Source organism: Tachyglossus aculeatus, chromosome 16 (assembly GCF_015852505.1).
Source record: "Tachyglossus aculeatus isolate mTacAcu1 chromosome 16, mTacAcu1.pri, whole genome shotgun sequence".
Lineage (NCBI taxonomy): Eukaryota > Metazoa > Chordata > Mammalia > Monotremata > Tachyglossidae > Tachyglossus > Tachyglossus aculeatus.
The window spans coordinates 45,177,333-45,204,285 of record NC_052081.1 but is presented as its reverse complement, the minus strand read 5'-3'; the positions used below and the strand labels follow the sequence as shown (position 1 = coordinate 45,204,285).

Here is a 26,953-nt window from a genome sequence, read left to right as displayed (position 1 = left end):
CATACAGACAAAGAAACGGACAGAAAGAGCAGGAAAAGGCGGCAACCGGTCAAGAGAGAGACAAGTTGAAAGAAAAGGGAGAGAACCATTTTCCACTTTCAGGGGAGTTCGGCTAGGGGGTTGCTGGGGAGGAGGAATTGAGGACCAAAGAAGGAAAATATGGAGTGGTCTGGAAACATACTGCTAGCCTTCCTTTTTGGGGGGTGGTTTAACTGCTCCAAGTATAAACTGTAATTTTCTCTCAACTGGATACAGCAGTGATTTCCATTTCATCGAAACCGGCATAAAGAACTACAGTCTTAAGCCTTTTAATGCCTCAAACTACTTCTGATTGTACTTTATATATTGTCTCTCAGGAAATGGGGATTCGTTGACCCAGAAAAAGGAAAACAGACAGCAGAAAAGGAAAACAAACAAAGAAATTACAGGAAAGAGAGATTTTTCAACTAGGGAAAAAAAAAGCTTGAATAGCGGGGCAACTTCTTAATGTACAAAATTTAGATGGGTCAGATAGGAGATGGAAAAACTCTCTGCCGGCACCGTAAATGACTCAACCTCATTCTTCACAACAGCTCCCCCCACAACTCCCAGTTTCCCTTTGTTGGGAAGCCTCAGTCAAGTTTCACCAGGCCTCTACTGGTCCTCGGGAAGCTTTTAACGAGAAAAGGGAGGCAGAACGGTCGAGTGGAAAGAGCAGGGGCCCGGGAATCAGAGGACCTGGGTTCTATTCCCGGCTCTGCCAACTGCTTCCTGTGTGACCTTGCGCAAATCACTTTACTACCCTGTGCCTCAGTTACCTCATCTGTAAAATGGGGATTAAGACTGTGAGCCCCATATGGGACAGGAACTGGGTCCAACCCTATTAACTTGTATTTACCCCAGAGCTTGACACAAAGTACTTAAATACCATTAAGAAATAAAAAATACTACTAAAAAAATAAAATACAATCACATTCGGGTGTTCGTCAGGAAACACGTGCAATTTTTCTCCACGCTTCCTTACCTCGGCAGGGGTCGTTTTTCACCAAAAATTCGTCCAGCGCCATCCATCCGCCACCGACTCGAACCATCACGGTGCTCCGCAGAATACGAACCAGCCGCAGTTGCTGGGAGTCACCAAACTGGGGGGATGGGGGAGGCAAGAAGAAACCAGTTGAGTGAAGGGAAACACCCACAGGATACCCGGCTCCTTTCCAAAGCCCACTGTATCCAGACAGAAGCACCCATGTTTAAGCTTGGCTTTTGTAGCACCGCTGCAGTGAATTTAAATGACAATAATGAGGATAATGAGAAAAGTTCACGAAGCAGTTATCAATTCCTTTTTATAAACCTTTTCAATGAACTATTATTGCCTAAAGGGCAAATGGTGGCAGCCAAACTGTGATATAAACAAAAACACTCACTAATTTGGCACCAAATCAAAAATCATCCTGTAGAAATCTGCATCAATTTGGGGGATAACAGGATAGGCATAAAATTACACATATATAAACATATACATATATAAATACGGGCGTATTTATATGGTTGGGAGTGTCTGAATACAGTACACTATGAAGAGAGCATCGCCATTTCAAGTGGTGGCTCAGTAAAGGTGCAGGAAACCCTTGTCTAAGCCACCCCACCTTCATCGTCACCATGAAATTTGGAATCAAGTCTCAGGTCCAAGAATCTCAGGAAGCCCCAAGCTTGATGCCACCAGCAATGAAGCTACCTCAGCAGAACCGATCACCAAGTGTGACACTGTCAGCAAAATCGCAATTTTAATCCTCCACTGCTAATTCAGTCAAAATGCTCACTAATCATTCTCGGAAGCAGAAATTTCACATCCTCATGACAAACGTTTACTAGGTAGACTATTTCCGCTCTCCTGCCTGTTGCCACAAATTGCTTTTCAACCTACAATCTGGAAGCAGTGTGGCCTAGTGGAAAGAGCACCGGCCGGCCGGTCTGAGGACCTGGGCTCTAATCTCAGCTCCATCCATTCATTGCAGTGTGATCTTGGGCAAGTCACTTCACTTCTCTGGCCCTCAGTTCCCTCATCTGAGGGAACTGTTCAAACCCTGTTCTCCCTTAGACTGTGGACCCCCTGTGGGACTTGATCTTGTATCTACCCCTGCACTTAGTACAGTGCTTGGCACACAGGAAGGGCTTAACAAATACCCCGTTATTCTTCCATAACACAGCTTTTCCTTAAGTGCTTTGGAGAGAACAGGATTAGGGAACGCTCCTTCAGCTACACAGGTCTATACCGATGGACAGTCTTCTAAACTGTGAGCCCACTGTTGGGTAGGGACCGTCTCTATATGTTGCCAACTTGTACTTCCCAAGTGCCTTATACAGTGCTCTGCACACAGTAAGCGCTCAATAAATACGATTGAATGAATGAATGAATATAGCGTGGCACTGAATGCTACAGCAGGCTCTTGGCCTAATGTAGGAATCCACCAGCATGCCACCCCTTTGTGAAAGGGGGGCTGGCTGGACCGCATGTCTCATATTTGGATTTCTGCTAACCTGCACGTTGTCCCTGGGAAGTCAGAGGTATGCGCTGCTGGCCGGGCCCAGAGGGTACGGCCCAGGAAGGGGCGGGGAGCTACCGACTGGGGAAACTGATGGGAGAGAAGCCCTGTTCTTCTCTCTAAAATGGCAGCATGAAGGAACTGTGCTTCAGGAGAAGCTGCAAAGGAAGAGCGGGTCCACTTGGTACAGCCATTAAGAGTAGGCCGCATTTCCGCCAGCCCTCCTGGGGACAGTGGAAAATACACCACCCTGGGTTCTAATCCTGGCTCTGCTCCAGCCTGCTGGGTGACCTTCTGTGAACCTCAGTTTCCTCATCTGTAAAATGGGGATTCAATATCTGTTTTCCCTCTCCTTTAATAACTATGGTATTTGTTAAGCACTTACTATGTGTTAAGCACCACTCTAAGCACTGGGGTGAATACAAGCAAATCAGGTTGGACGTTGTCCCTGTCCCACATGGGGCTCACAATCGTAATCTGGGAGCCCCATGTGGGATGGGGACTGTGTGCAACCTGATTATCTTGCATCTCTGGGCTTGGCACAGAGTAGGTGTTTACCAAATGCTATTATCAGTCATCATCCCTCAATCCTTTCTGCCCACCAGATTTTCACTAACTCCTAAAAGTTGTTAGCTCCTCCACCTTTCTGCTTTTTAGCTTCTTATTTTCTTTTAGTCATTTGATCTCTCTCAACCCCCAATCTACCCCTACTAGAAAAGCTCATCTCTCAATTAGAGGATCGCTGGTGCTCAGGGATAATTGGTTGGAATCTCTGATCCACATTCATTCCCACTTAATCATCCTTGGACTCTATTTGCAAATGCAAAGCATTTTTCCATCATATTCCATGCATCTTCCTTTGGTTAGGAATTATCCCCAATCTCCTTCAGAGGATAAGGAAAATTAGTTACAGTTGCTAAGTGGAGGTAACAGCGGTCACATTCTTTTGCGATTTTGGAATATTGATTGATTCAGATTCAGGTATACAGCCAATGTTTTGAAAGCTCAATATTATTGCGTGTACAAGAAGAGTGGGTGGGTGAGATACATCCCCTCTAGCTTTCAGTTATACACAGTATGCAGAGAATTTCTAGGAGAAGTGAGGTCAGAGAACCAGCAGGGACACTGGGACTTCTTGCTTATGAATATGTGCATTTTTTACAACCCAAGCTAATATTCGGAGCACTGGAATATATCAAACTTTCCTGAGAATTGAGTTTCCATTCTATCTGGGACCCCGACTGTCTGCAAGAAACTCTGATGTGAGCTTCAGCTCCTGACGGTTAAACCACCCAATCAGGTCAAAACATCGTGGGGATAGCACGATCTTATTGTCGATGTCACTGCAAATTTCTGAGTCCCAAAGGAATCCGTATAAAGCGGTGAAAAAGTTTTGCCGAGAAAGCTCTGAAAACATTGGTCTGTATACCGGCCTCTCCACCTAGCAACGTTACCAGATAGGACACAAGCACTCACAGAGCATTTCTTCCCATCACAGCAAAAGAATATCTAGTAAACACACAAATCATTCAATTAAAAGAGGACAGAGACCATCGCAAGGCACACTGTACCTGATTGCCAAGGAAGAACTATATAGAAAAAAATGTAAAACGAGGGGGGAAAAAAAGAAAAACAGAACATTTTATAGGATTAACTCTGCAAATCATGGAAAAATCTTTCAATCAGCATACCACAGTCACTTAAAAAGCATGTATTTAAGAGTATGCTATTGGATCAACTGACCGAAACTACCTTTTCTCGATCCCAAACCCATTTCACTCAAGTCTGTAGATGCATTTGAAACTTGATACAGCGTAACATGGCTGCTGTTTGGATTTTCATGCAGAGGACTCACAAACACTTACTGCACACAGGAACCCTTTTTCAGCTTGTGGCCGATTCAATTCGGGAAATTTTGTCCCTGGGCATAATTTCGAACATAAACACGGTATCCCGAACAAACACATTGTCTAGGCAAACATTTTCTACAGGTTTCTAAAAGTATATCCAAGAATCTAAGGGAAAACTGGTAAGAAGGTTCAGGAAAGCTCAAAAATAATGACTTTAGACTAACAACCGGTTTCTTTTTCTAGGCTTTCACAAATCACCACGATCGGCTTTTCAGTTTCCTCTGATGAATGCTTACGTTGACGCTGCACAATGCCCGTTTTCCTCTCTGAATACTGACCGCAATTGTGGATCTATTCAAATGATACAGGTGGGCACCGTTTCCCGAAGCACCTCAGTCGGCAGAGGCAAGGTTTACCACCCAATTCCAATGTGTCCCCCTGCACCCTGTGGGCAGTCCTTGTGGTGGTGGGAAGAAGGTAGGTAAGGATGTCAAGCTTAGCTGATGAAAAAGTGATGAGCGTATCTAGTTTAGCTAGAAAACTAAAGCATTGCTTTGGTCTGACCATAAATGGGGAGGCAGGGATGGTTTGTAGAAAATCAGGAAATGCTCTTTGTTAGGCAGATGGCTGTCCTGACTTCAGCGTTTCCCCAGACGAGGACCTGGGGGGTACTTAGCTCTGGGGAGCCCCCCACAAGGGGGAATGTCTGACAACAGGAGAGTGGCACCCAACATTTGCTTCCCTCTCTAGACTGGGACCTCCGTGTGGGCAGGGAACGGTCGACTGTTACCCTGTACTCTCCCAAGCGCTTAGTACACTGCCCTGCATGCAGTAAACGCTCAATAAATACCACTGACTGATAAAGCACCGTGGGCCCACTAGGACCTGGCTAGGGAGTCTTATGTGTTATCTTTTGAACAAAAGCCAGTTATGATAAGGATTGTTAGCCTGTGAGCTTTCTCCAGTAAGGACCTAGGCGGTGAGAACCAGAAGACTCTGAGAGATTGCAGTGTTCACCCTAAACTTTTCTTCCTCACCCGATATTTATTTTCACCAATTTGCTCCACCTGGAACCTCTTCGCACATTTGCACTGAGCCACTTGTCTTGTGACCTTATGGAGAGAAAAAAACAACCATGAGCGTCAGGATTGGCCAAATGTATTTTCCAGATGAACCCTAAACGAGCGGTTGTTAGCCACGTTCCATCTCGAACAATTTCCCCCTTGGCTGCTCCACTGATTTTCACCTCAGGTTCCCCCGGCCCGACTCTCCGCTCTCTGATGTCAAAGGGGAGGCATCCAGAACGAGTCGCTGAAAATCCCTCCCAAATCCCCAGGCTACATGTCGGTTAATAGGTTCATTCTCCATCCTTGCCAAAACCGTGTCCCAGAACTGCTTAACGAGTAAGAAAATGGGCTAATTAGAATTTCACTTCTGCTCCTTTCCTCCACCCACTCGTGGGTTCTCTGGGAACTGCCCTTGGGGTGGGGAGCCCTTGTGGGGCTTCACCAGCTAAGAACTCTGTTCCCCGCCACCTAAGCACTTCAGTTACTGCAAACTTCATGGCACCGTATGTTCTACCTTCCATACCTGATTACTCACCCCTTTTGTAAGCCATCTGTCTGTCTCCCCCATTAGAATGTAAGCTCCAGAAGGGCAGGGATCTTGCCTTCTAACTCTTGCCTTCTCCCAAGTGCTTAGTACAGGGCTCCGCACCCTGTGGGTGCTCAATAAATGCTCCTGACATCAAGCAGCGGGACCAGCCTAGGATCTGAGGCCCTCCTTAGTTTAATGTGAGGTTGCGGGTACTGAGAACCAGGCATCCTGGCTGACGGTTCTTGGTCCTTAACTTTCCCAGGGCTTCTGAGCTATTCAAGTGGGCTTGTGTAGCCAGGTGTCCTGCCCAGACTTAGTTTGACCCAGGTCAACTGAAGAGCTGCCGGTTGGACTGGGCCTGGATCACCTGGCTGCAGAGTCTCAGGGCTCTGGTCGGGCCAAGTTGGGTGGGGGTCCGGGGGTGGAGTTGGGGCTTGAGTTGGGGCTTTTTGGTCCGTGCCCAGCTTTGGCTGACCACCGTAAAACAGACCCCCGTTTTGTGACACGCAACCAGGTACTTTCCCCGGATTCAGAGGGAGGCTGGTCAGAGCTGAATGCTCAAGCCAGTTAGCTAAATTGGACTTCACTTTCTCCACAACAGCCTGTGCTCATTCCCCTTAGGGCACAGTAAAGCTGTATTTCTCTTTTGGTCCTTACTTCAGAATGCAATGACCAACCCCCTGATCCTTCTAAGCAGTCCTTTTTGATCTCTAGTTTCAAAAAAAAAAGGATGAAATGGACTATGTGATGCCCCGAGTACTGCAACCCTTCCTGGATACCTCTAGACTGTAAACTCACTGTGGGCAGGGAACGTGTCTCCCAACTTTCTCATATTGTACTCTCCCAAACAGTACACTGCTCTGCACACAGTAAGCGATCATTAAATAAGATTAATTGATTGATACTGGTTGACACCCCCCAAAACTTATCCCTCGAATGAGAATCCCGTAGAAATAAGAGGGTTCGTGGTTTTCTGTACCTCATCTTCAATTTTGTCTGCATCTGTGGTCGGTCGGTAAGCATCTTTGTTGGGATGGAGAGCGGCCACAAATTCGTAGTAGTCAATGTAGCCATCCCCATCACGATCAAAAATGTCAGCCACTGCGGTCATCTCTAACTTGGTCGTAGGAAACTCTGCATATAAAAATGAACTCAGTCAAGCCCTGAATAGAGACTTTTTGGGAATGCTAAGTCTAGTAGGTTTTCATTCTTCTACTGTCTCCCCAAGTCTCACATAGGAAAGCTAGAAGGCAGTAAGCTGAAAGATCTTTTATTTTGAATCCCACCCTTTCTGGAAGCCATCTAGCTCACTTCAAAGTTCAAAGTGTTTTACGCAGAAGAAAGTGCAAAGAGACCAAAGGGCTGACTGCTTTGGACTTCAGGGTTTTGCTCTGTCTTCCCAGCCCCTAACATTCCCTCTTCCCCAACACCAGGAAGAATGGTCTTAGGACAGACTATGCCCGCTCTATAGGGTAGAAAGGAGAGAATGCCCTCCCCTCTCCCCCCCCGGGGACAGTGGAAGGAACTCACTGGAGGCCAGGATCCCGTCGATAAATTCCTGCCGTGTGATTTTCCCATCCTGGTCCTTGTCGATGCGTCGGAAGAAATCCATCACCCGGGACTTCTTGTGGTTCATCCAGCGCATGTATTTCTTTCTCCAGACGTCAAAGTCAAAGTTGGCAAACTCCTTCAACTGAACAAAAACCACGTGCGTCCATGAGGCTCACCAGAACCACTACAGAAACGCCCCAAGCAGGATGAGAGCTGTTCAATGGTAAGGAAAGCCATGCAAGCCCTCTGGAGCCCCAGTGCTTCTTTTTGGCTATCCCGCTGTCTTTCCAAAGCCTGGCTTGGCCACGCCTTTGTTCGCGAGCTGGGGCAGGATGGGCACAGTAAACCGAACAAAGAGCCAGGGAATTATGCAGCACACTGACACAGAAAGGGCACGGGGGGTAGGGTGTGTGTGTGTGGGGGATGTCCCCGTTTTATCTCTTGAGAACGGAAGGCTTCTGCTCCGAAGAAGCCTGAACCAAGAATCCTTCCAACTAGGGCCCCCAGAGCAGCTGACCCAGCAGGAAAGACCCTTGATGTGAAACCCTCCTGCTTTCCCAATCGCCTCTGTAGGTGACTCCCCGCTCCTGAAGAACAAAGAATTCAACGCTGCCCAACTCCCTGCAACAGACTTTACGGAACAGGCCGGCGGCCAGGCTGGCCTAATTCAAAAAGTTTGAACCTGCCTTTCGCAGAAAGGGGTGTTCAGAAAGCAGTATTTCCCTTTGCCGTCTTTTGACTATTTTGAGTCTAGGATGGCGGTTTTTGAAATGGTGGTTTTTACATCCCCAAGGTAAGGAGAGACAAAGGGAAACGGAATACAGTAAAAAACTCAACTGGCCTACAAAAAAGCGCACACACACATACGCACGCGCGTGCACACAAAAAAAACCCACACTCACTTCTGGGCATAGCTGCTTTGTTACGCATAAATAAAGAAAGATGGAATTAGAGGTTTACTGAGAAAAATAAACATGGCAGCTACTTGTTATTGCAACATCATAGGTTTAGACCCCACCATTTAGAGACCTGAAAAACTACCAGGATTGTCTGAAGACAGAATCTCGTCATTAGCTCCGGGTCTCCGTCTGAACCCCACTGATGGTGCAGTTTTCCCGGAACACAACTGCAGTTGAAGCCCAAGGAGCTGCTCCCTCTTGGGCCTTACCTCCTCCAGCCTGTCCAGGGCATCGTTCAGCTTCCGCTGCCGCTCCAAGGCAAGCAGCCACACCTGCTGCCAGCGAGCGGACAGTTGGTTGATCCTGGGATTTTTGGCTTCAGATTGTGAGAGAATTGGCATGGGCGGCGGTGTGGGCTGGCTCAAGGATTTCCCTAAACAGAGAGAAGAAAAACGGCCACGTTGGGGACTGGTACAGAGAGGGTTTCCGAGAGCCACGGGATAGAGGTGTTTTTCTTCGGGCTCAATGGAGGTTTCCAGGAATGTTCTGCTCCTAGCTGGGAAAGCGGACATGCAAAAAGGGAGAGTGGGATCCTCGGTCTGGAAAGTCGAGGTTGTGATGAACAGATTCCTGGCCAGGGTGGGCAAGATACATTTGGAACTGCTAGGAGGCAGCATGGTCTAGTGGAAAGAGCCTCAAAATCTGCTCCTCCTGAGCTTTGTTTGTTTGTCTTCATGTTGTCTTTGTGTTGAGTTTCATCTCTCTCTATGTATCTGTAGCCAGTCCCCTTTCCCCCTTTTTATTTTTAGATTGCAAACCCCCAGAGGGCCAGAGAACAATGATTCTAATTCCCACCTATTATTATTATTATTTTGGTTAAGGTCTTACTGTGTGCCAAGCTCTGTTCTAGGCATAGGTTAGACAGTTAATTGGATTGGACACAGTCCCTATCCTACATGGGGCTCACAGTCTAGGTAGGAGGGAACAGAATTTAATCCCCATTTCACAGATGAGGTTATTGAGGCATGAAGAAGTTAAATGACTTGCCCAAGGTCAAACAGGAGACAAGTGGTGGAGCTGGAACTAGAATCCAGGTACTCTGACTCCCAAGCTGTGTTGTACCCACTAGACCTTGCTGCTTCTCAGCGTGTATACAAAGAAACAATACCTGCATGTTCTTTCCCAGCACATAGCCCAGAGGTCTGCACACAGTATGTGCTTAATAAATACCATCACTACTGATTTACTCAGCACTCAGCCACCATACACCAAGGGTCTTCTGACCTAACCCCAGATTTCAATTTAGCCTAGACAATTTAGTTATTCACAATGGCTCTCTGTCCTCACATCTCCAAAGTGATTACGCACACCGGAAACCTTTTCTGCTCACTCATTCCTGAACTAATGAAACAGGGAAAAGGATTTCCTAGACACCCTAGAGAAAAGCGATCCCCGCTTCTCGCTTTCTTTAGCGGACGAAGCTTCCTGGGCGTTTAGCTGGAGGAAGCTGGAAACATACGGTTGCTGCGGGATTTCTCGATGAAAGGTGCGTGAGTGGGTTCTGTGGCTTTCCTTTTGTACGTCTTGGTGACTCGGTCCACATCCGGCTGCTTGCGAGTCATCTCCTCCATAAAGGCCTTTGGACACAAACAGAAATGTTTACTGTTCTTCTGTACTCTCCAAGGCATTTAGTCCAGTGCTCTGCACACGGTAAGAGCTTAACAAGTACCACAAAAAATAAAAACTAAAAGGACAGCAACAGTCGCTTTGGAAGCTGAGGCAAGGAACCGGATGCCGTTGCGTAGGCAGGTTTCCCCCAGGTGGTCGGACTCACCTCCTCGAAGCGGAGGAATAGCTCACCTCCTTGTTTACTTCAATTTGTCAAAGGCAGCCTTAATCAAGCACTTACAAGGGGGGGTAAGGCACTAAAGAAATCTTCCTATATATAATATATATTATTACTGAACGATTCCGGGGGGGAGGAGGCGGGGGGAGAATAACAGAGGAGTTGAATTCCAGGGGTACCTGATGCTCAGAGATGAGGGCCTTGACCTGGTCGATGTTTTGGGGGGTTGGTTCCTGATCCCGTTGGATGAGTGTGGTCTCAGCCCACTGAATCCAGGCTAAAAGTTCTTCCAGCAACTCGGCATTCGCCACCAGTTCGGAGAGGGCGGCTTCCAGCCGCTGCTGGTGCTGTTTGGCCCAGGTCAGGACCTGGCAGGGTGAGAAGGAGAAGCGGATTGTGAGCCCAGATGGCAGGGAAGCTCCTTGGGGAGGAGAGGAAGGAGCGTGGCCTAGTGGATTGAGCCCGGGCTTGGGAGTCAGAAGGACCTTGGTTTTAATTCTCGCTCCTCCAAGTACCTGCTGTGTGACCTTGGGTAAGTCACTTCCCTTCCTCAGTGTCTCAGCTCAACTGTAAAATGGGGATTAAGACTGAGCCCCATGCGGGACAGAGACTGGGTCCAACCTGACAACGTTGTATCTACCCCTCCATTTAGTACAGAGAAGCTAGTACAGAGAAGTTTAGTCGAGAAGCAGCGTGGCTCAGTGGAAAGAGCACGGGCTTTGGAGTCAGAGGTCATGGGTTCAAATCCCGGCTCCACCAATTGTCAGCTGTGTGACTTTGGGCAAGTCACTTCACTTCTCTGGGCCTCAGTTACCTCACCTGTAAAATGGGGATTAACACTGTGAGCCCCCCATGGGACAACCTGATCACCTTGTAACCTCCCCAGCACTTAGAACAGTGCTTTGCACATAGTAAGCGCTTAATAAATACCATCATTATTATTATTACAGTGCCCGGCACATAGTACATGCTTAACAAGTACCACAGAAAAATAAAAACTAAAAGGACAGCGACAGTCGCTTTGGAAGCTGAGGCAAGGAACCGGATGCTGTTGTGCAGGCGGATTTACCCCAGGTGGTCGGACTCACCTCCTCGAAGCGCGCCCGGATGACGGTGAGCCAGTGCTTGATGTTCGTGATGCAGTCCGGATGGCACACGGCCAGAATCACCTCCCCCATCCCCACGGCTGCATTCACGTCCACTCGCTTCTCCTCCACTTTCTTCATGAACTCCTACACCCAGGACAGAGAAAGCCCGACCCTCAGCTTCAGGCATGGGAGAGAACAATTGCGCTCAAACCAGGAAAAGGAAGAGTTCCTAGATCCTTTGACTGAATGTGACAACTCAGAACCTGAAATAGGGTCACAGCTTTCCCCTGATAATGTCCGTCCCTCAGGCCTGGAGAAAGACCCCGGCTAGGGAGGAGGTAGCGAGAGAGTCACTAGGCTTCTTGCAAGTAGATTCCTGGGTCAGGAAGCCCAAGCTAAGTGACAGCCCTGCCTGCCTCCCAGAAGCCTCTGGCCCTCTTTCCTACCTATCCTGACCGAGTTCTACACTTCAGAAATTGCACCCTTTGCTACAAACAGTGTGGGGAAGTCCAGAGGCACCAGTAAAGTACCAGTGGTCCAAAACTCAGAACAGCCATGATTAAATTCTCAGCTCCAGTTAGCATATAATGGCAGGGAAATAAAATAGGGGCTCTGCAGGCCCACCTGAGACCAGTGACGACATTCTGTCAAAGCCCCAGCAGGCACTAAGGCCACACTCCTGGAAAATGTTCTGTTTGCGGAATCACCGAGCCAAAAGGAAAGAGGGAGTTGGCCTCCAGCACCTAGTCTGGAACTGTGAGTGGAGTCAGGGTCGATCTGACTTGCCTGACTTACCCAAGGGGACGCCAGGCCTCCTAAGGTGGCCTGTGGGACCCAGGATGCCCTTAATGTGGGTCGTTCCCCAACCTGGGAAGCCAGTGTTGGCAGAACCAGGATCAAACTACCCAGCGGAGCCATGCCAGGTACAGTAGGTGAGTCCGCATGGAGACAGGGACTCCCCGTGGAAGCCCCTCAAGACCCTGCCCCATGGAAGGTAAAACAGGAAGCTGTACTCATGTAGCGTCTGTATTTAGGACCAGGATGACTGAGGGACAGTGGAGCACTAAGGCGGACACCGCCTTTCTCTCATTCAGTTTGCCGGAGCTAATCTGCATCTCCCCCTGACCGGTGCTGCTGCACCTCAGGCTTCGTGCCAGGACGGTGGACCGGACAAACTCGGAGCCCCGTCCACCCAGCCCATTCCCCCCGCGCCGGGCCTGGGTTGCTTTCACCTTGTGGATGTCGATGAGGGACTGCAATGCTTCTGTGTCATCGGGCAGCGCGCCCCTAAAGCGGAGGGTCTGTTCCGCTTCTGAGAGCCACTCCAGCAGCATGTGGACGGCGTTCCGAAATTCCTCTGCCTGGAAGCGGGACATGGAGCCAAGGCATGAGATCTGTTCTATAGTCGCCTCAGGGCACCCCGTCCCTCAGCGCTGAGCAACTGAGTCAAGAAAGGGCTTGTGGCAGGGCCCAGCTACTGTAGATATGCTGGTACCTCCCCTCCCTGACAAACCGCCTCCCCCTCTCCCTTCCTTACGGACCAGCTCTGAACAGGGACTCGGAGACCAGGAGAAACATCCGAAAACCTCATGTCCCTCCAGGGTCCTCAAACCAATCTGTGACTGGATGGAGTGCGAAGCCAGGTCTGTGAACCCAGTCAACGCTATCTGATATCGCCCAAATTCCTGGCTCCGTGTCCCAGCCTCGGGCCTCATTTCTTAGATCATCGTCCGGGGGCTACGCATGTCCCCAAAGAGAAGCAGCATGGTATAGTGGATGGAACCCAGGCCCGGGAGTCAGAAGAACTTGGGTTCTAACCCCGGCTCAGCCACTTATCTGCTGCACGACCCTGGTCAAGTCATTTCACTTCTCTGTGCCTCAGTGACCTCGTCTGCAAAACGGGGATTAAGACTGTGAGCCCCACGTGGGACATCCTGATTACCCAGCACTTAGAACAGTGCCTGGCATATAGTAAGCGCTTAACCAATACCACAATTGCTGGTATCCACCCAAGCTTAGTACAATGCACACAATTAGCATTTATCACATACAATTATTATTATTATTGCTCCTCTCTGCCTTCAAGGCGACCCTCCCAACACCAGTCGACCCTCATGCCAACCGGGCGGCCGAGCAAGAACCGCAAAGCAGACAAGCCCTCCGGAACCCCGCCTGGAAGCGGGCAGGGCTCTGACCTGTTTCAGGGCCTGCTCCAGCCTGGTCTGCTTGGAGACGGACAGCTTGCACACAGTGTCCCAGCGGGTGCTCAGCTCCTGCAGCTGCCCCTTGACCCAGGTGGTGTCGTCCCGACTGTTCTCGATCAGCTCCCGGCCCGAACGCTTCAGCACCTGCACAGTCCCGGTTCGCTTCCCGAGTTCCTTCTGAAAAACCTGCGAGGGGAAAACCGGGTTCCCTCTGCGGTAGAGGCTCGAAGCTTGGGGCTGACTCTTCTCCCAGTTGGGAGAGAGGTGAGGGCAGCTGTGGGCACACCGGGGGTCCCCCAGACCTGAAAAACCGGCCCATTTCCCACCTTTTCCCGCCTCTTCCAGCCCCACTTCCACCGCCAAGACCCACTCCTCTCCTCCCTCTTTCGTCACATCCGACGGTTCATTCATTCATTCATTCGTATTGAGTGCTTACTGTGTGCAGAGCACTGTACTAAGCGCTTGGGAAGTACAAGTTGGCAACATATAGAGACGGTTCCTACCCAACAGCGGGCTCACAGTCTAGACGGTTAGCGGAGGGTGTGAATGGAACTCAGTTCCATCCCTAAAGGGGGGGTCCGCCCGCCTCCTCCCAGCAGCGGTTGACCAAGGCCCACCTTGTGAGCATCCATCAAGTTCATGACCAGGTCCAGGTCACCGTGCACTGGTTGGTCTTCAGCCAGCTGAGGCTCCACCTTGTAGAGCCAGTCCACCAGGGCCTGGAGGGCGTCCATGAACTGGCCGGAGAACAGCAGGGCTTCCTCCAGCTTGTGCTGCCTGCGGACGGAACGGACCCAATGCCGGTTTCCTACTAGGGCTGGCCTATAATGACCCGCCGCCCCTCGCTCTCGGGGTTAAGCGCGGGCAAGGGCTCCCTGACAGGAAGACTGGGACCGGAGAGGTTGACGAAGAGGTAGCTGGCTCCAGGGAAGGTCTCCCTTCAGCTCCCTCTCCGGGGAGAGTGGCCGGGGGCCTAATGAGGTCTCTTCCCACCCTAGGAGGCCGAGGCCGCCTCAAAGCACAGAGATGAAGCAACCAAGTCAGACTTGTCCCTTGCTGCCTCTCTGTGGACTTATTTGTGGCTGGGGATAACTGGGGAGTTGAGAGAGAGGGAAAGACTTAGCCTACACATCCCTGCCTACGCCCTCTCCGCCTCCCCATAACCATGTTCCCTTCCCACCGTCTTCTCTCTAGGGCAGCTCGGGGAAGAGGGACCCTAGAGGTGGTTTTCCTTTGGAGAGCTCCACACTCTGCTCACCGCTCCACAGACTTGCCGCACACGGTGTCCCACTTGTCCCTGACTTCCCCCAGCAGATTGTCAAGTTTCTGGGTGTCATCCGGCAGCAAAGCCTTCTCTTTTAGGGCCCGACCCGTCCGGATCGTGGTGTCATACACGGGCTGCTTGCCCCCGAGGGTCTTCTGAAACTCCTGGTGTGGGCAAACACAAAAGGAAAGATTTGGAAAAGCAGCCTGGCCTAGTGGATAGAGCATGGGCCCAGGGGGTCAGAAGGACCTGGATTCTAATCCCAGTTCTGCCACTTATCTGCTCTGTGACCTTGGGCAAGTCGCTTCACTTCTCTGGGCCTCAGACTGTGAGCCCCATGTGGGACAGAAAATTTGTCCAAACCTATTTGCTTATATCAATCCCAGCACTTATTACAGTGCCTGGCACACAGTAAGGACTTGGCACCACCATTATTTGGGACTGGGAGATTTTCCTGACCGGGACTGAGATACTGCCGACCCTTCATCTGGTTTCCGACTTGGAGATGGACTAAAGCGCCAGCGGCGCAACCGTTCCCAAGGTAGCAAGTGGTAACGTTCACCGTGCTTTTTATGGCAGATGTCGTTTGCAGTGGCACGCTCCATTTGCCGAACACCGGCTGCTAATTCTTCTGAAATCCCTCCTCCCACGGAGAGTTTCCTGGGACCGCTCTGCTAAGGCAAGGTAATCGGCCGAGGCTCAACGGCCCACAGCGCTGGGCTCTTGGTTCTGAGAACCGAGCTGAACTGCATTTTACTCCTCCTACCTTGTGCTTGGACAACTGTAGCTTAATTTTGTCTGGGTCATTGGAAATCTCCAGCTCCGAGTCCAGGAGCTTCTCGGCATCCTCCAGCCAGTCGATCAGCTTCTTCCAGGCCTCGTGGAACTGAAACAACCCAAGGAGGACGGAGCCTGAGGACCCGCTGGCGACCCGGTCGGCGTCTGCTAGACCGGAAAACCCCTCGAGGGCAAGGGAGCGGGTCTTACGGCTCCACCGGATTGTCCTCCCCAAGCACTCGGTACAGTGCTCTGCACAGAACAGGCACCTAATAAACGTCACCGCTGGAGTGACCGCAGAGAGCCCGGCCTCCACCCCTCCTGACCTGCTTGGCTCGCTTCCTCGCGTCGTCCAGGGCCCGGCCCCTCTCCACTGACCGCTGGACCACCTTCTCCCAGCGGGACTGGACGCTGACCAACAGGTTTTTGATCAGGACCACGTCCTGTTTTTGGCTGAGGAACTTGAGCTGGTTGCCGGTTTGGTCCAGCTCGATGATCTGGTCCCGGTGAGCGTTCACTTCGTTGGCAAAAACCTGCAACGAAAACAACGGCACTCTGGCACTTGGAAGAAAAACCCAGAAGGGCCCTGCCCCTCTCCTTCCCTTCCCACCCTCACCAATCCGCCTGCCCTCCCACCCCCACGGCTTTCCAAGGCACGGAGCTACCTTGTGTTCGTCGATCTGGCCAAGCACAGTGTTGAGAATCAGGCTGGGAGAGGCAGCCACGTTTAGGCTCTGCTCGGCCAGGGTCAGCCAGTTGATAAACTCCTGCAGGGAATTCTGGAATTCTGTGGCCAGGCTGAGCACCTCCTCCAGCTTGGACTGGATTTGCATGAAAGGAAGACAGAAAGAAGACTGAGTCTGAGACCCGCAGTTTCCAGACAAAGGCCTGCACTGAAAGCTCGGGGCAGTGGGAACCGCAGGATGGCAGTTGCTGGATATGACTGGTTTTTCATAAATGGTGGAATGGGGCATTTCTACTCCAGTGACCGGTTCAAAATCCAAGTTACTTTAGAAGCAAATGGCCAGGACCAGTCCTGGGGAGGGGAGGCCAATCTTGAGTCACAATAGATGGAATTTGGGCTCCAACGGTTTCCTGGAAAACCACCCTGGGTGACAGAAATGTTAATGGGCAGAGGGAGACAGGCCCTCTGGGGGTGCCACTTGCAGGATCTTAAAATGGGGTTTCAGGAAAAAACTCAGCCTAACCTCCCTCCTTGAAAAGCAATTAATTTTTGCCCAGGGCTCACTAGGTGGGGTCCCATAAGGATACATGTTCACTATCACGAGTACACGGCTTTCGGTACACTCGTGAGACAATGAGAGAGTTCCCCGGGCCCCTGATAGCATAGTCAAAGTGGCCAGAAGTGATGGAGTTGGTGATTTGCTTAGCACAGAGGGTAACTCTGAGGGTGTCGGCAATCCCTGGAAGCTGATGCCCTTGGGGAACACCACCGGGAAGCAGCGTGGCCTAGGGGAAAGACTACAGGCCTGGTGGGTGGGGGACATGGCTTCTAACCCCAGCTCCTCCACTTGTCTTCTGTGTGACCTTGGGCAAGTCACTTAACTGCTCTGTGCCTCGGTTTCCTCATCTATAAAATAGGGATGCAGTACCTGTTCTCCCTCCTACTTTGACCGTGAGCCCCGTGGGACCTGATTACACTGCATGTACTCCAGTGCTTAGTACAGTGTTGGGCACCAAGTAAGTAGTGAACAAATAACACAGTGAAAAATTATTATTATTATTTTCGGTGGGCAGATTCTTCCCCAGCTTGGGCTCCTCCACCTTCCTTCATCCCTAGGCAAACCCATCCTCAGTGTTGGCCCGTGGCTGGACACATCCTGTCCCTGGAGAGGAAGAACCACGTTTGACTCCTGCTGGGGGAAATAATTTTCATCTTGGCATCTAAAAGCCCTCAGGGTAGGCCCAGAGGTACTCAATGGCACAGGCCTTGTTAAGAGGTCATCTCTTTCTCCTGGGAGCAGAAGGCTGGTCAGCAACATTACTGGTCAGCAGAACAATTGAGCACTTCCTGAGAGCGAGTCCACCCAGTCAAGGCCGGTGACTCTAGGCCGGGGCTCAAGATGGGCAGGAAGGAAGTAACCCCACCACACTCAGCAGCTCAGCTGGTGCTCGAGGGCGACGTGGGGAAAGGCCCGACACTCTGAGTGGGCAGTCGTATGAAATGAATTGAGCAAAATGGCAGAGAGGATGTGCAGAAAAAGAGTGAGCCACGGCAGGCCTCGGCCCTGCTGGTTCTATCGGTTTCACCGGCTGGAGGCGGGGGAGTCTGATCCCTTAATGGAAGACCCTCAAGTGGGGAGGGGGAGGAGATGGGGAAGGCTGCCCACTTTGGCGCACCTTTCTCTCTTCCATCTTGCTGCTGACCGCCTGCCACTTCTGCTCCAGCAGGGCGATGCTCTGTTCCGTTTTGGAGCCGGTCCCGGAGTCATGGCGGCTCAAGAGCATCAGCCTACCCTTGTCCAGGAGTTGACCGTACAGCTCTTCTTTGGCTTTCAATTGGGAGTGCAGCTCCTGGGGAGGGGGACGGGAGAAGCCAGCAAGAGCAATCAATCCCACAACAGCATTTATTGAGTGCTTACTGTGGGCAGGACACTGTCCCTCCTACTTGGACTGTGAGCCTGATGGGGAACAGGGACTGTGTCTACCCCCATTATCTCGTATCCACCCCTGCACTTAGTACAGTACAGTGCTTCACACATAGTAAGCACTTAACAAATATCATCAATGGTGTTTATTGAGCACTGACTGTGTGCAGAGTGCTGTACGAAACACTTGGGAGAGGACAATACAGTGGAGTTGGTAGACACGTTCCCTGCCCACAACGAATGTACAGTCTATAGGGGACTAGCACTCCTCTGTGATTATTTTATTTATTATTACTAGGGTCAGGAGTGTACAGTGCAGTGGTTAGACCCTTATGCCTGCCCTGAGAGAGCCTGGAGTCTAATGGGATACGCAGAGAGTCGACTGCAAAACAACGGTGGCCTAGCGACCCTGGGGCCGGGGTCAGAGGGCGAGCGGACAGAGGCTCCTTTCAAATACTCCCTTCTAGACTGTGAGCCCGTTGTTGGGTAGGGACCATCTCTATATGTTGTCGATTTGTACTTCCCAAGTGCTTAGTACAGTGCTCTGCAAACAGTAAGCACTCAATAAATATGACTGAATGAATGAAATACTCGCGCAGAGGGTGGAGCCAAATGTCTTCTGGGACAAGAGATGGAAAGAAAGCAGGAAGTGGGTCAGTGTGTCCCTGGTCAGCGCAGGACCGTTTTCCACTGCAAACTTGAAGGAAGTAGAAAACCCCTACCAGCCTTTCCTCTTTTAATGCCAGCCCGATCTACACTGTTACGGGCACCTGGGCAAGTGTCTCTCTGCAAGACCTCATCACCACCCGCCTCGACTAAGGTCACGCATCCTGATGCCAGGGTTGACGACTGTGGAGCTTTTACCAGGTGAGCGTCCAGCTGCTCCCGGGCCGTCTCTGGCAGCCCTCCCGTGGGCTTAGATGCCGACAGCTGGTTCTCCATCCGTGTCAACTCCAAGAGGAAGTCTTCGATTTCACTGTGAAAACCTTGGGCCTGTCACAAGGGAGAGAAACGGTGAGTCAGGAGATCCTCAAAATTCTGACACTTGCCCATCCCCAGACAGACAGGCCGGCCGGCCCAGAAGACACCATTTCTGACTACTGGGTTACAGTCCAGCGGGGAGGGTGGGCTCCAGTTCTGGGTCAGGGGAGCCCTTGTAGCCCCGTTCACTGGTTCCTGGCATTTCCATCCTCTCCGAGGGAAAAGCACCGAATAAACCAGGGGCTCTTCCATCAAACGGCCACCTCCTCCACCACTTTTTGCAGGGCAGACCAAATACAGTTGTAACTTGGGAAGAAGAGCGGCGTGGCCTACAGAGCCCAGGCCTGGGAATCAGAAGGACATGAGTTCTAATCCCGGCCCCACCACTTGACGGCGGTGTGACCGTGGGCAAGTCACTTTATTTCTCTGGGCCTCAGTTACCTCATCTGGGGATTAAGATTGTGAGCCCCACGTGGGGCATGGACTGTGTCCAACTCAGTTTGTATCTACCCCATAGTAAGCGCATAACAAAAACCATTTTAAAAAAAAGCAGCTCCCCCTCGAGGGCTCGGGAGCTGCCTTTGCCACGTGGTATTTCGGGGCCAACCTGTCCCTCGAGGCCAAGAATCTCATCCCGGCCCGGCCCCTCGGGTCCCCACCTGCTGGAGCGTTGACTGCAGCTGCTGCTCTCGCTCCTCCGTTTTTTGCAGCACGGACTCCCAGCACTGGTTCATGGTCTCCAAGCGGGTCCTCAGGCTGCTGGCGTCATCCCCGGCGCTGGACTCCAGGAGTTCGTTGCCAGCCTTGTTTACCGTTTCCACCGTGGCCTGGTGGGCTAGGACGTCATTCTTTAGCACCTGCCGAAAGCCACGTGGGTGACCATTAGACTCGGTAGGGCGGCTAGCCCGCCACATCCCATCTTGCTCTCGTCTCGGGGGCCCGGGCCGGCCCGCGCTTCCTGGGGGAGCCCCGGCTGCCGGGCCGAAGCTGCTCAGGGGGACTTGTGTGGGCACTGGAACGGGACAGTACAGTGCTCTGCACACAGTAAGCGCTCAATAAATAAGACTGAATGAATGAATGAATGGGACAACTTACATGGTGCTTCGCTAGCTCCACCTCTATGACCTTGGGGTCCCCGTTGATGGGTCTCTGGGCGTCTAATAGCTCTTCAGTGTGCGTCAGCCAGCCCATCAGCTCCTCCAAGGCGTGTTGGAACTGGCCAAGGGCCAGCAGGGCCCCTTCTAGCTTGTGCTGGCCAAGGGAAAGCAGAGGACACCCCGGTTAGGAGGAGGAAACCCAGGGAGACGGGTCGGGGATGGGGGTCTACCGTCCGGACCTGGCCTTTCCCGCTGGTTCTATCTGCCTTCTCCCCCGTTACCTGTCTTCGTGTGATCTTCTCCCCCAGGTTCTCCCACAGGTGTTTGAGCTCCGTCAGGGGCTCGCGGATGATGTCCCGGTCCGTCTCATCGGTGGCTTTTTTCAACATGAGCTCGCCCTGGTGGTTCAGCTTCTCCATCTCGATCTGTTGCTGGTACACTTCCGTCTTAAACTCCTGCCGGAAACAAAAGTGGGCGGCCGTGAGACCGAGGTACTGGCTCCCGGCTGAGCCTCCGTCGGCAGAGAGCCCCCCCACCCCCGCCTCCGAGCCGGGTCTCTTCCCTGCCCGGGCCTACCTTCATTTCATTCAGCTGCTCTTTGACGGTGTTGAGGTCCGTGCCAACTGGCGGCATGTTGCAGAGTTTGATCACGGTGTTGTCCAGCCAGTCAAACATGGACTGAAAAAAAGAACCCGTGGCCGTTTGGAAGGCCGTGCCCAGCGCTCGTACCAGGGCGAAAAGGCGGGAGGGTGAGGGGACAGAGGGACGGAAGGAGGGGCCGGATCTCTAGCCAGTCCATGTAAACCCAATGGAGGCAGCAAATCCAAGCACAATGTGAATGGAATGGGAGGTTTTGTGCCAGGGAGGCTTAACTCAGAAGCAGCGTGACTCGGTGGAAAGAGCATGGGCTTTGGAGTCAGAGGTCATGGGTTCAAATCCCAGCTCAACCATCAGCTGTGTGACTTTGGGCAAGTCACTTAATTTCTCTGTGCCTCAGCTACCTCATCTGTAAAATGGGGATTAAGACTGCGAGCCCCACATGGGACAACCTGATCACCTTGTAACCTCCCCAGCGCGTAGAACAGTGCTTTGCACATAGTAAGCGCTTAACAAATACCATCATTATTATTAACTCAGACCACATTTTGGGAAGCAAGAATCTGAATGAGATTCGGGGTCCTAGGGCATAAGCCCCGGCTGTTCACTTCCTGGGGGTACTGGAGGCTGAGGGAATGGCAGGGGGCTCATTCTCATCTGCAAAACTGCTCCCGCACCTGCCTCCAACCCTCTGACTCGGCCACTGGCCCAACATGCTGGAAAGTTTCCTGAACTAGAGACATCTATCGTCAACCTCTGCAGAGGGGTAGAGGAAGCTAAAATGGCAGGTGGTTGCCTGAAGAGGACTTCTTTAACCGCCCTAGTCTGAGATGGGTGCAAAAACCTGACCGCCTGACCAGATGTCTTTATCCAGCATCTTCCCTGGCCTGGAAAAAAAATTGACTTTTCCTACAGAGGCAATCCAATTTGGGGGCAGATTCCCTTTCTCCACTGAGAGGTCCCAGGTGAAGCCAGCCCACTTTGCGGGGGACTGGCGGGGACCACGTCTTACCTGCAGGGCATCTTGGTACTGCACGGCAGCCTGCATAGCCTCCTCCAGTCTCTCTAGCCGCTCCTTCCACATCTTGTTTAGATTCTCCCACGCGTTATTCATCTGCAAGACGCCATTTCCTCAGTCCTTTCGCCCATGACGGCACAGGCTTTTTTCCCCAGGGTTTCCGCCACTCCCCGGCACCCCAAGGCAGCCCCGATACCTCGTCGATGCTTTTCTTCACTTCCGGCTTCTCCGTTTCGCCGCAGGCAAAAATGAGATCTGCTCCCAGGATGCGGATGAACTCGAGTTCCTCGTGCAGGCCATCCGTTTCCTCTTTGATGGTCTACGAGGGACAAACATGCTTGTCAGATCTTGCTCGGTAGCCAACTGATCCAGGTGATGCTCAGATATGACCACCCCCCGTCCCCCCTCAGGCCTTACCTCGGCAGCCTCCACCTGCTGTTTGATGATTGACGGGTCGATGCCGGGGCTCTCCAGGTCATGGACGATGTCCTGGGTGTCTCGGATGGTGGCCAGGAGGGCGGCCATGTCGAACCAAAACTTCTCGGCCAGCTCCAGAACGTCCAGGAATTTCATTTCGCGCTCTTCAGCCCGAGCTTTGATGTCCTCCCAGAAAAAGACCATCTGGTCCAACTTATCCTGGATTTCTGAGAGGGGGAGGAGGAGGGCGAGAACTCGTGGGTTAGGTGGCCATCTCATGGACCGATCACCATTCGACCCTATTTATGTCAATTAGCCGAGCCCACCAGAAAAGCCAGCAGCTATGGCTATCTAAAATGGGCCTCAAGCAGCAGTGTGGCCTAGTGGAAAGAGCCTGGGCATCAGAGCACCTGGGTTCTAATCCCTGCTCAACCACTTGCTTGCTGTGTGACCTTGGGCATGTCACTTAAATCCTCTGTGCCTCAGTTTCCTCAACTGTTACATAATCATTCGATACCCATTCTCCTATTTAGACTGAGTCCCCTGAGGGACACGGACTGTGTTCAACCTGATTAACTTTTTATCTACCCCAGTATTTAGAACAGGGCTTGACACATAGTGAGCACTTAAGAAAAAGGAGGCAGCATCTACATTTTTTAATGGTATTTGTTAAGTGCTTACTATGTTGCAGTGATGGTAATAAGCTCTGGGGTAAATTCAAGCTAATCAGGTTGGGCACAGCCCACATCCCGAAGCAGTGTGGCTTAGCGGACAGATCCTGGGCTTGGGAGTCAGAGGACAAGGGTTCTAATTCCGGTCCCTCCACTTGTCTGCTGTGTGACCTTGGGCAAGTCACTCTGTTCCTCACTTAATCCCCATTTTACAGATGAGGTAAGACTGTGAGCGCCATGTGGGACAACCTGGTTACCTTTTATCTACCCCAGCGCTTAGAAGAGTGCTTGGCACACAGTAAGCACTTAAAAAAACCCATCATTATTATTATTATCCTTTGTGGAGTTCACAGTCTTAATCCTCATTTTACAGATGAGGTAATTCAGGCCTAGAGAAGTGAAGTGACTTGGCCAAGGTCCCACAGCAGACAAGTGATGGACTGTCACTTTTCTGTCCATCTGCCCCTCTAGACAATAAAGTCATTATGGTCAGGGGATGTGTCTGCTAATTCTGTTGTATTTGTACTCTCCCAAGCGCTTAGTACAATGCTCTGCACACAAGCTCCTTGAGGGCAGGGAGAGTGTCTATCAATTCTATTGCATCACACCCTCCTAGGAGGTTAGTACAGTGCTCTGCACACGGTAAGCGCTCAACAGAAACCATTGATTGGCTGACTAGACTACAAGCTCCTTGAGGGCTCCTTCTTAGCTTCTACCAACTCAGTTGTATCAAACCCTCCCAGGCAGTCAGTACAGTACTCGGCACACGGTAATACCCAACTACTGGTTTATTAATTGATTCGAAGAGCACCTTTGGCAGCCAGATCCTTGTCAGGGCCCTGGGAGCGCCCGATCAGCTCCTCGCCGCGGCGCTTCAGGGCCCCGAAGGACGGCTGCAGCTTCTCCAACTCCACGGTAGCGTTCTTATTGTCGCCGATGCACTCCCGGATCTTCTCCACTTCGGCTGGGATGAGCGGGGGCACCCGCAGGCGGGAGGAGAGGCTCTCCAGGGTCTCCAGCATGGGCTCGATCTTGTCGTGGAACTGAAGGGGGAGGGTCCGTGAGCCCCTGAGCCCCCTACCGCTGCCCCCACCTCCCCGGCCGCCTGACCCAGCCCCCCCGGGACGGCCGGCGCACTTGAAAAACCCAATGGGCAGGGCGAGGAGCTGGATGGAGCAGAGGCATGGCCGGCGCAGGGTGGGCCCTGATCAGTCGGTCCAGCCGGGCTCCGGCCTCGGACCACAGGCTGTCCACCCACACCCATCAACACCCAGACTGCAGCTTATGTGAGCTCTAGACCATAAGCTCGTTGTGGGCGGGGAATGTGTCTCCTATATAGTTCTCTCCCGAGAGCTTAATACAATGCTCTGCACACAGTAAGCGCTCAGTAAATACGATTGGCTGATTGATTACGTTTCTTTAAAAACTCCTCAGAACTCTGGCCTCGGTCTCATGTCCCTTTGGATTTTTCAAAAGGAATCCCAGGCATTTTACCACTCTTTTGGCGACTCCAAGAGCTCGGAATTTGGTCTCCTTTTCCTACACTGACAAAACGGGACCGCGGGATGGGGATGAGCTTAGGGCCGGCCACTGGCCGTGCAGGCTGAGGAGGGACCCTCCCCTGCCGAAGGAGAGCCAGGGGTGGAAGGACGCATGTCTCAACTCGGGCAGAGGGATCTGAGCACGGGCAGAGGGGAATTGGTGGGGACTGGGGATTCGGAACATCCCGACAGATGGGGAGGAGGCTGGAGGGGCTGCCTGAGCTTCTCAGAACAGTGCTCAGCGCTTAGAACAGTGCTTGGCACATAGTAAGCACTTAACAACTTCTGGACTGCTTCTAAACTGTGAACCCACTGTTCGGTAGGGACCGTCTCTATATGTTGCCAACTTGTACTTCCCAAGCGCTTAGTACAGTGCTCTGCACACAGTAAGCACTCAATAACTAAGACAATGAATGAATGAACAAATACCGTCATTGTTATTATTATTACTTTCTCGTGGAGGTGCCCGCCTGCTGGCCCACTCCCTCTCCCCCAAACCAGCATGGTTTTCATGTATTTGGGAGAGACAGAAAGGGCTGATTTTAAAGAAATAAACTGCAACCTGACTACGGACAGAGTCAAAAGGACCTGAGTTCTAATCCCGGCTCCGCCGCTTGTCTGCTATGTGACTTGGGTAAGTCACAAGTTCTCCGTGCTTCAGTTATCTCAACTTTAAAACGGGGATGAAGACTGTGAGCCCCTTGTGGGACAGGTACTGTGTCCAACCTGATTAGCCTATATCTACCCCAGCGCTTAGAACAGTGCTTGACACATAGTAAGCGCTTAACAAATACTATCATTATTAATATTATTATTAAAAGTACATCTGGCTCCAGGGTCCTGTGAGTAGGGAGAGCCCCACTTGGCGCCCTGCCCCACCTCACTGTCCGTTCGAAAATGAGGTTTCTAGAGCGCCAGGCCCCAGCTGTCTCCGAGACCACCATCCTTCTTTACTAACGACAACTTTTCATTACAGCCCATCTCCCCTCGGACATTACTGTCCCAGAAAAAGAGAGCTGCCGGAGAAGGTGGGCCGGGGGTGGGGAGCCACCGCCCACCCCGAGGAGGGAGGATGGAAATGACTGGCTCATGGGTGACAGCCTTACCTCTGCGATCTGCGATGGGGGGCGCAGTCAACACAACAATGAAATGTGACGATGTGGGGAAGACAGGAGCAGGCAGCAATACACACAGTGACACATTCCACAATGTGAGTGAGAGATGGGACGGGAGGTGAGGGGGAAAAACTTGAGTTAGTACGAGAACCAACCAAGAGAAATGACCAAACGGGAGAATAAAATACCCAGACGGGACGAGATATGTGTATATACCACTCACAATAAAAATATTAGTTCCAACATATGGGGTTGCATGCTCCACTTGAAACTGCGGGAGGTGTTTGTGGGGTCTTTCCAGGCCTTTGGGTTCCCCCCACCCTCCCCTCGGCCCACTCTGGCTGTGTCCTTCCAGGTCCTTTGTCTGCCCAGCTTCTGTGTGACCTCTGCTTTCCGAGCTTGGGACTTGGGAATGCCGGGGTCTCCCAGAGGCTCCCCTACAGATCTGCTCTGGGATCCCCCGGTCCTGCCCTCCTCTCTCTGCCATGCTGGGCAGCTGCCACCCGCCCAGCCCTGTTCCAGGGGATCAGCAGGGATGGCCGCTCTCTGTCCACCAACAGCAATTAGCTTGGGGCCGACCGCTCTGTCCCTGCCACCAGGACGCGTCCGCCCGGGAGCACCGACTGCCGGAAAGGCCAAGCCCCAAAGAGGGAGAGACGTACCTGAGTCGACTGGGAAACCGCCTCGTCCAGGGCCAGGGCCCTCAGGCGCACCTCCTCTTTGATTTGGGCATAGAGGGCTTCGGCCGCCCGGTACCGCTCTTGCACCATTTCCCCTTCCTCGGGGTTCAGCTCCTTCAGCTGGGGGCCGATCTTGAGAAGCTTATCGATGTGAGGCTTGTGCTCGGCGATCGACTCCCTCAGTTGCTGGACAGAGGAACGGAATTAGGGGACGAGGTCTATGACAACGACCCGTCGCTTAAAGGACGGTAACAGCCACCGTACGGCTGGCCTTCGGTTCGCCCAGGGCCAGAGCACTGACCGGGGGTGGTGGTAACCTAGGGCTTCTGGGAACCGCTGCAAAGCAACCCCTAGACTCCACCCAATGAGAGGAGAAGCACCTAGTGCAGTGGTCTGCAAACAGTAGGGGCTCAGTAAATACTACTGATGGATAGAAGGGACAGGAGAGGGAAGGGAAGAGGTGAATGAGAAGAAAGAGAAAAGGCTAAGTGCAATCGGAGGAGGGGGCTTTTCCTGGACGAAGCAGTATGGGCTAGTGGATAGAGCACGGGCCTGGCAGTGTGTCTTTTTATTTCTGTATTGTATTCTCCGAAGCGCTTAGTGCAGTGCTCTTAACACAGTAAGCGCTCA

The 26,953-nt window shown here is 51.9% G+C and overlaps 1 protein-coding gene across 3 annotated transcripts in view; it reads right to left on the bottom strand.

Moving 5' to 3' along the window:
- The window catches only part of MACF1 (microtubule actin crosslinking factor 1), a 337,049-nt gene that overhangs the window by 7,449 nt on the left and 302,647 nt on the right, over nt 1–26,953 (bottom strand). For 2 of the 3 annotated variants that reach the window (XM_038758002.1, XM_038758003.1), the window contains 27 exons: nt 26,306–26,509; nt 25,635–25,643; nt 23,799–24,030; nt 22,317–22,543; nt 22,096–22,218; nt 21,894–21,995; nt 20,861–20,962; nt 20,566–20,739; nt 20,283–20,438; nt 19,847–20,044; nt 19,071–19,199; nt 17,959–18,132; nt 16,263–16,418; nt 15,924–16,130; nt 15,587–15,706; nt 14,815–14,984; nt 14,174–14,333; nt 13,548–13,742; nt 12,585–12,713; nt 11,353–11,496; nt 10,444–10,632; nt 9,938–10,055; nt 8,688–8,851; nt 7,499–7,661; nt 6,948–7,102; nt 5,410–5,484; nt 1,004–1,121 (listed from right to left, as the gene is read on the bottom strand). In XM_038758002.1, coding sequence (XP_038613930.1) covers nt 1,004–1,121; nt 5,410–5,484; nt 6,948–7,102; nt 7,499–7,661; nt 8,688–8,851; nt 9,938–10,055; nt 10,444–10,632; nt 11,353–11,496; nt 12,585–12,713; nt 13,548–13,742; nt 14,174–14,333; nt 14,815–14,984; nt 15,587–15,706; nt 15,924–16,130; nt 16,263–16,418; nt 17,959–18,132; nt 19,071–19,199; nt 19,847–20,044; nt 20,283–20,438; nt 20,566–20,739; nt 20,861–20,962; nt 21,894–21,995; nt 22,096–22,218; nt 22,317–22,543; nt 23,799–24,030; nt 25,635–25,643; nt 26,306–26,509 — 4,093 coding nt within the window. Of the gene's footprint in view, nt 1–1,003; nt 1,122–3,998; nt 4,032–5,409; nt 5,485–6,947; nt 7,103–7,498; nt 7,662–8,421; nt 8,437–8,687; nt 8,852–9,937; nt 10,056–10,443; nt 10,633–11,352; nt 11,497–12,584; nt 12,714–13,547; nt 13,743–14,173; nt 14,334–14,814; nt 14,985–15,586; nt 15,707–15,923; nt 16,131–16,262; nt 16,419–17,958; nt 18,133–19,070; nt 19,200–19,846; nt 20,045–20,282; nt 20,439–20,565; nt 20,740–20,860; nt 20,963–21,893; nt 21,996–22,095; nt 22,219–22,316; nt 22,544–23,798; nt 24,031–25,634; nt 25,644–26,305; nt 26,510–26,953 lie in introns of all 3 variants that reach the window. The other variant, XM_038758001.1, reaches the window with a different exon arrangement.